The sequence below is a fragment of the Clupea harengus genome, chromosome 8, assembly GCF_900700415.2.
Source record: "Clupea harengus chromosome 8, Ch_v2.0.2, whole genome shotgun sequence".
Taxonomy (NCBI): Eukaryota; Metazoa; Chordata; class Actinopteri; order Clupeiformes; family Clupeidae; genus Clupea; species Clupea harengus.
Window position 1 is genome coordinate 2123043 of NC_045159.1, and position 7564 is coordinate 2130606.

Sequence of the window (7564 nt, forward strand, 5' to 3'; positions counted from 1 at the left end):
TAAATATTTGCATAATATTCACCTGTTTCTAGACTAAATAAATACACTCCTCTGCCCAAACAGGGAATGTTATTACAAGAATTTAGCAACACAATCCTAAAATTTGTATTCTAGTTAATTGATCCCTTTGAGTTACTTCGGCAACCTATGAGGGTGTACATGAAATTTTCCTTTTTCATCTGCTGAGAGATAGAATTGTGTTGTCCCATTTGGTTTGGGTGAGCTTATAAGGTGACAGACAACTGCAAAACTTTGCAAAGCTCTGAACTGGGTCGTGGTTGTTTCTGCTCAGAGTAGTGAGTTCAGTCTGACCTCTGATGTCACTGATGTTTGTTTCGTGTGGAATATGTTGTGTTTGATCTTCTCATTATACTTACAGAACAGAGGTTGGCTGGGGTAATTTGTTGTCTAACCAGCACCCTTTTAGATGCTATATAAGTTAAAAGGGACCAACTTTAGTGGATGGGGGGGCATGTTATTACATGCTGTGACTGTAAATCGCTTCCTACCAATGTTATCAGTTTCTTGCTAGACGTACACTACAGGTAACCACCTCCCCTCTCTCTTTCGTTAGAAATGTAAACCTTTTTTTTGCCAACTTCAGCAACGTGTTGCTGTCCATGGTGCTGAAAATGAACTCCGCGCAAAGTTGTGGTTTAAAATAAGTTGCGCGACCTATTACGCCAACTCAAACATTAGTAATAATAACATCAATGACAATCAGCCATTCGGCAACGTAGGCTGTCTTAATTTGGTTTTGGGTTCGGCAATTCTGGTTGGCGTTGGACTGGTCTATGGTATTATTTTTGGTTTTGTTTTGAGCAAGAGGAAATGTAAACAGGTTATTTTAATATCCAATGTTAAGTGCAAATCAGTTAAGTGATCAACCAAAAACGATACATTAATGATGTACGAGTAAGGTGGTTAGCCTACTTAAAATGACTATTTCATTTTATCTACAGCACATTATAAATGTCAAGCTTTATTCATTATCAGGTGGTGATTATTCGAACTTGAGGACAACAATATAAAGTGGCGTCTAACTGGTTGTCCTCATTTCTGTTGGAAAAATAACACGTATTTCTGTGGTGTGTACATTAACGACATCGCTAATTAGCCTATGATGGCTAACACAGAAAATAAGGTCAATGCGAGTGGCATTATCATCAATCCTACTGGGGTGAGAAACTTCAACATGGATTGTGGGGCAGAGGGAGCTAATGCCCTGCTGGAGGCCTCTTCTGAGGTAAAAAACTGAGGGAGACATCCTCACCGAGTCCAAGACTGAGACCCAGCACAGTGACCAGGTAAGAACAATAGTGCTTGAAGGTTTATCTCTGTGATATATGATGAGTAAAAGTAGTGGACTCACGTCAAGTGTAAATATAATGTTCATAGAACAGGTTTGAACAGGTCTACAGTTAAATGTCGACTACTGAGCTTTGTTTTGACCCCTCTCAACAAAAGGAACCTATTCACCCCTCAAGACTGGAGGAACTTGACACAGGGTAAGCATGTCTACAGACTGGCTAATGTAACGGGTGAGAATTCCCCGTCAGATATCTCACACTAATCGTGTCAGTTATATCTAGTAACTTTAGAATCATTGTCTCAAGTGTGTGCAAAATGAATTTAATAGTCCTGTGCTTCTTTATTTTCAGGTCCCATCTCGTCTGGTGGTCGTGGGACAACAAAACATGTGGACATATCTTCGAACACATCCAAAACCTTGACATCCTCACAGATGAGGTTGCCCATGTCTACAATATCTTTATGTTTGATGAATGATTTCCTTAGTTCATTTCCCTGGATACTAGTATATACTGCCTTGGTGCATATCCTGGTGCTATGTTTCTCGAGCAAAAGAATCCATGGGTGGTGTTACTGATCTTTAAATCATATAATTATCTTTCAGATGACTTGACCTATGACTTGGACTCTCTATCTGAGGAATCAGATGATGAAGAAGAGGACCAGCTTCATGGGGAGCTAGCAAGTGCTGACGCCAGTAATGTTGAAATGAACAGTGGCAGTGTGTGGACTAAATTATCCTATGTAGAGGTCATACATATTAGTCGTCATTTTCTCATCGCTAATCTGTGAAGGCATGATATCCAAGAGATTAGACCAGGCAATTGTCAGGATCCTGTACTGCCTTCCTTTTGTGTTTTCTTGTTCCTGACATGTGCTTTCCCCTGTTTGTTTATATTGTCAGGTGCTTGTTGTGTTTGTGTTGTCAGGCCATGTGTTGTCTGTCTTTGTCCTGAGACTCCGCCCCCACCTGCCCTCTGCCACTTCCTGGTTTTTACCCTCACCTGTTCCCGAACTTCACCCTGTTTGTTTGCCTGATTTGTTTCACCTGAGTCTTGTTGTCTAGTTCCCCCTTATGTATTTAAGTTCAGTCTGTCTTGCGCTTCGCGTGCGTGTTTGTCAGTTTTAGCATGGTGAGAGTTCTGTCCTGTTTAGCTGTGTGCTTTCCTGAATTCCTTCTCTGCCTTGCTTCCATGTTTTTTGTGTTTTCGCTCTGCCTGTTTTGTACTCATAATTTTGGGTCTTCTGTGATTTCGGATTTTTGTGTTTTTGCCGTTGGATCTTCTGTGCTTTTCCCTTTTTGTGAATAAACCCTGAACTGTCTCTGCATCTGGTCTGCGATTGGGTCCTTTCCTGAAAATCCTGACAACGCAATAGGTCTTCATGAAGTGTGGTGGAATGCACACAAATTCAGTCATTAATTAGACAGCTTCTGACATTTCAACAGATCCTGCGTGAAGACTTGAACGACTGTGATAATGTGGCTTTTCCTGGGCCACTTGTGAAGTGAGTTCTGCCAACATGTTTTTACTTTCGACTCATTGTGCGTTTTGAGACATTTTTCTGATCTTAACAATGTTAACAATCTTAACAATGTTTTCACACATTCATTCATTCCAGAGGTGAGACTGACCGGAAGGAGATGTACCGTTACATTCTAATGGAATGGCGGCGATGCGTTGTAGATCCCTCTCGTGAAGACCAAGTGGGAGCTGAGATGGTCTGGAGCCTCCTGGCACTGCTGTGCAGGAAGCGTGGCTGTGAAAATGTTGTTGGGGTTAGTTTGGGTGTGTGTGTATATATGTGAGACAGAAAGATCTAAACATAGTCATGTTTTTCCAAAACTTTACAAATTTTCATGAATGTGTCCTTATCCACAACATTCAGATCCACATGATGACTTGTAAAGAGATGGCTGCCCAGAAACAAGCTTGGACCTTTAGCGGCACAGGACTGTAGTAGAGGCATCTGCACCCTCATAGATCTGCTCATCATTGGAAGGAGAAAGGCATGCTATTCCTTTACATCTTATTTTAGTTGGAATAGACGGATCAATACACATTGCAACGAACATGGCTATTTAAACTATCTGATGTATGGTTATAATGTCTTGTAGGCGGCTCTGGACTTGGCCATCATGCGAGGCTACTGGGTGCACGCCTTCATTCTTGACAACATAATTCATAAATCAGTATGTGGCAGGGCTATCAGTGGGTAAGGATAGTATTGCCTTTTGATCAGCTGAAAAAACAGTGAAACAATTTGGTGCAGTTTTGGAGAGGCTCTCCATAATGTCTGCTTTATCTGTGTTTTTAGATTCATCAGCGGACTAAATAATAACGATCCGATGAAAACCTTCTACCAGGTTCAATTAGGTGAATTTCCAGCAGCTGCCACTGTGAGTTTCTGCTATTCAGGACCGTGTGTGTGTGTGTGAGTGTGCAATATAAGGTTGCACACTATTTATTTAGTATGTTGTATGTAATGATGAGTGGTACAGTTTATTACCCTAACTTGAGCTTCTTCTGTCTAGAACTGTGGAAATGAGGCCTTTGGAGACTGGCGCCCTCATTTGGCCATGATTTTGGCTAATTCAATCCATTCTGATTTTCTAAAAGAAGTCGTTATAAAGATGGGAGACACCTTTGGTATGTGAATTTTTTTACTAAGCTCAGTCAGACCACACCTCAAGCATATTATTTGATGGCATGACCTCATTTTTATCCTGTCCAGCGTCCAAAAGGACACCTTCAGTCAGCACATGCCTGCTACATGACTCTCCAAATGGAACCAGGGAAAAATGCCAGGCTAGTTCTTGTTGGAGGAGACCTCAGGTAAGTCATGTATGAAATACACATACATGCAAACATGATCATGAGTTGCTCTATAAAGTAACCACATCTGCCCCTTGTTATGCTACAGCTTACCGCTCGAGGAGTTTGCGTGCAACCGTGCAATTGAGCAAACAGAATTGTACGAATATTGTCTGTCTCTCAGTCGCAATGGACTTTATCTATTAAACTTCCAGGTAAGTTTTTCGACCCCAGTATATCCATTATGTCAGTCATATGAACATCTTATTGAGCCAAAGTTGATGTTCATACCATAAGATAATGAATAGAATTTGGTGTAACATCATGTCCTAAATGTACTGAGCTTTTTCTTCTTGTCCTTAAGATGTTCAAGATTTTGTATGCGAGGAGACTGTTTGGAGCAGGACATTTTGCAGAGGCCTTAAAATATGCGGAGGCCATTGGGAGAGCTTTCTTAGTGTCTGCATCCGTCAATCAACGAGTGCTGTCAAATCTCCTGAAGGTAAGGTCATCTTTCAGTTTTTTATTCTGCGAAATGGGATGCTTTTAACAACTCCTCAATAGAATACTTGTATTTCAGGAGATTGTGAAACTCACTTTGCTGTTCCATTTGTTACGGTTTTTCAAATGAGTTGTTTCATGCTATGTTACAGCTATGTGCCATCCTACCACCAAAGATGCAGGGAGAATGGACTGAACCGCCCTGGATGACGAGCCTCAAGAGGCTGGGAAAAGATTTAGGGCTCGACGACCCGACTGAGCCTCAACAAGGTTTAGAGTCACCCAATCAGCCACAGCATGTGGAGGCACTGGGCACAGCTCATAGCAGTGGGGGGGTGGAGGTGGTGCCACTGGGCACAGCTCATAGCAGTGGGCTGGAGGTGCCCAGAGCGTCTCCTGCTGAGAAGGACATTCCTCCTGCTCTACCCCAGGGCCAGCCTGAGGCCCAGAGTGTGGAGCCTAGAGAGGTCGTCAGCAGTCCAGCAGCCTCAACCAGTCATGTCTCTCCTGTGAAGCTGGAAACTCAGAAGATCGACCATCTGAAGGAAGAAAAGCAGGAAATAGAAGACAAACAGGACCGCTTCTCAATCCTCACTGTTGTCCATGATAATCTCAGGCACTCTGAAGAGGACATCAGCTCAGCCTGCCCGAACGACCCAGGGAACAACAGGCGACTTCATAAGAAGTCATCTGCCAAGAAGGTTTGCATTTATGTCCACAGCTGTGAAAGTGATTTTAGCTGGTCTTATTGGGTCTGTAGGTGTCTACAGATGCCTAACACTCATTGCTATGTTTGGTTGCAGCGATTCTTGACTGCCTGTTTTGGCTGTCGGAGCAGGGCAGAGGATTAGCTTTCTTTTTCCAGCACTGGTAAGAATTTTTTTCCCCCCAATAACTCTTTTTATAGATTGATTTAGGGTTCAAATATATGAATGAACATAAAGTTAATGCAACATGCTTCCTCCAGTTTCTAACCAGGTTCTCCCTATGGCTCCTGGGAAACCCAACCAGCTCAGCTGTTTTTAATCAACTCTTGAAGGACACATTTAGATCTGACCTTCAAAATAAATAAAACAAAAACAATAAATAATACTTTTGAATCCTATAGATGTATACAAGTTTTCTGTTCTCTTTTGAAGTTGATGGACTAAATGCATGCCTGACTAAAGGGCCCAAATAATCATAATGTTTAGATACAGAGGTTAGCCTAGCGTTTAGCATCATGCTCAGAAGGATTAGTGTTGGTGTAGCAAAGAACGGTATGAATAAAACATTTCTAGTTAAGGATTTTTTATGTAGGAAAATGTATTTGATGATTTAGGGAAAAGAACTTGGTTTGTGACTGAAAGCTACTCAAAAAAAAAAGATCAATGTACAATATTTCACAGGGTGGCACTTAAAGCTGAGTGGCAGCCGCTGATAAGACCAGGTCAAATCTATATTTGCCACTTTTTACATACTAAAGCACAAGAGGCTGTCTGTTAGAAGAGTAGAATGGCTTCATCTCAAGTAATGGCCTATTGAAATGACTCGTCGCACTGAAAATGACAGGTCTTTTCTGCCATGTTGAAATGCAAGCTGCCTTCAATTGACATGATATGAGTACATATTCTGCTAACACAAGTCTCTATTATGTGTTTCATAGCTAAACGGTTGAGCTTGTGATTCTGGAGACTGTCGATATTTAAGCTCAATAGCCAATCAAATGACACACCTCCTTTCCATGCTCCTGAGGCATCGTGTAGATCGGCTGTAATTGTTTATAGCCCAGTCCGAGCCATCATGTTTGTGTCACATTTAGAGAGCCAGTGATGTGAAGGAACATCAGAGGGTTTTTCTTAGCACACGCAAAGAAAGGGCAGCCAGAGAACCGTGATGACCAATTTGCTGAACCAGTTTGACAACAAAGGTATTGGATTAGAATACCAGACTATACCTTTAACGCTATATTTTAAGTTTGCTAGTGAATATTCTAGTGGAGCTTTCACAGCCACTGCCAGCTATTGACATATTTAAATATTAATTTAATTGTCTGCATTAGTTGCATCTTGCCTTCACTTTTAGATTGGTCTTGTGAAGACTTGATTGGGGGACTCCATGGCAAGGTTAGTTGCCTAGTTACAGAGGCGCAGAGGCAGTTTGTTTCAGTGTAGTACCAAACGTTGATTTACTCCTCCCATTTTCCCAGGGTCATAGTGACCCGAAACTTTGCAAAATGATAGAAATCGGTGATGGAATGTGTGGTCAATGTCAGGAAAGCAAATTTAGCATGCTATCTTACTAGTTTAGGAAAATATAATGGTTGTGATACAGTGGTGTGGTAAACATGAAGCAACTCTGCAGAAACAAAGTGTCAATAAAGGTCAGGCAGAGAAGGCCTACGTGCAGAGACAAGTGTCAGGTGAGGTCAGGCAGAGAGGGCATACGTGCAGTCCGTATCTGCAGGTGCAGGGTGACAAAGACCGCCAAGTATTAATGGAGGGGTCTCTGCATAGGGGAGATGAATGCAGACAGTCAGGGACAGGTGAAACCTTCTGAAAAGTTGTAAAAAGGGTCTCAGACACACACGGACACAGCCACCATTGTCTTGGAACAAGTGAGCAGAATATTCTGATTGGCTTAACTTTGATAAGTGTTTAGTTTTCAATTGGAAAGCATAATGTGAATACGACAGGAATTATAGTGTATACAAAAATGTGTGCACTGAGAGTTTAGCAGAGATGCTCCATGGACCACCTCTCCAGCATGCTGGTGATACCACTCTGTCTCCTATGCCTATTTGTATTATATTAGCATGTGAAGTTCTTACCAATCCATGTCTGATGTTTCCAGTGATGTTTATCATTGCAATTATGAGAGTAGAAGACACTACTCAATTTACTCAATTTAGAGATAGCATTGGGAGACCAGTGGATGCATCGGTCTGTCTACCTTAAAAG

At 41.8% G+C, this 7564-nt stretch overlaps 1 protein-coding gene across 2 annotated transcripts; it reads left to right on the plus strand.

Moving 5' to 3' along the window:
• The first annotated feature begins 3431 nt into the window (after positions 1-3431).
• Positions 3432-5723, plus strand: LOC105893207 (protein transport protein Sec16B-like). 2 transcript variants are annotated; one of them, XM_031572788.2, is made up of 9 exons: positions 3432-3525; positions 3628-3709; positions 3845-3959; positions 4045-4145; positions 4234-4339; positions 4489-4626; positions 4778-5326; positions 5429-5495; positions 5593-5723. In XM_031572788.2, the coding sequence occupies exons 4-8, from the start codon at positions 4084-4086 to the stop codon at positions 5474-5476; spliced, it is 903 nt and encodes a 300-aa protein (XP_031428648.1). In that variant the 5' UTR covers positions 3432-3525; positions 3628-3709; positions 3845-3959; positions 4045-4083; the 3' UTR covers positions 5477-5495; positions 5593-5723. The 2 variants fall into 2 exon arrangements, with proteins under 2 accessions (XP_031428648.1, XP_031428650.1); XM_031572790.2 differs by lacking the exon at positions 3628-3709 and having other exon boundaries at positions 3439-3502.
• Positions 5724-7564: the final 1841 nt, after the last annotated feature.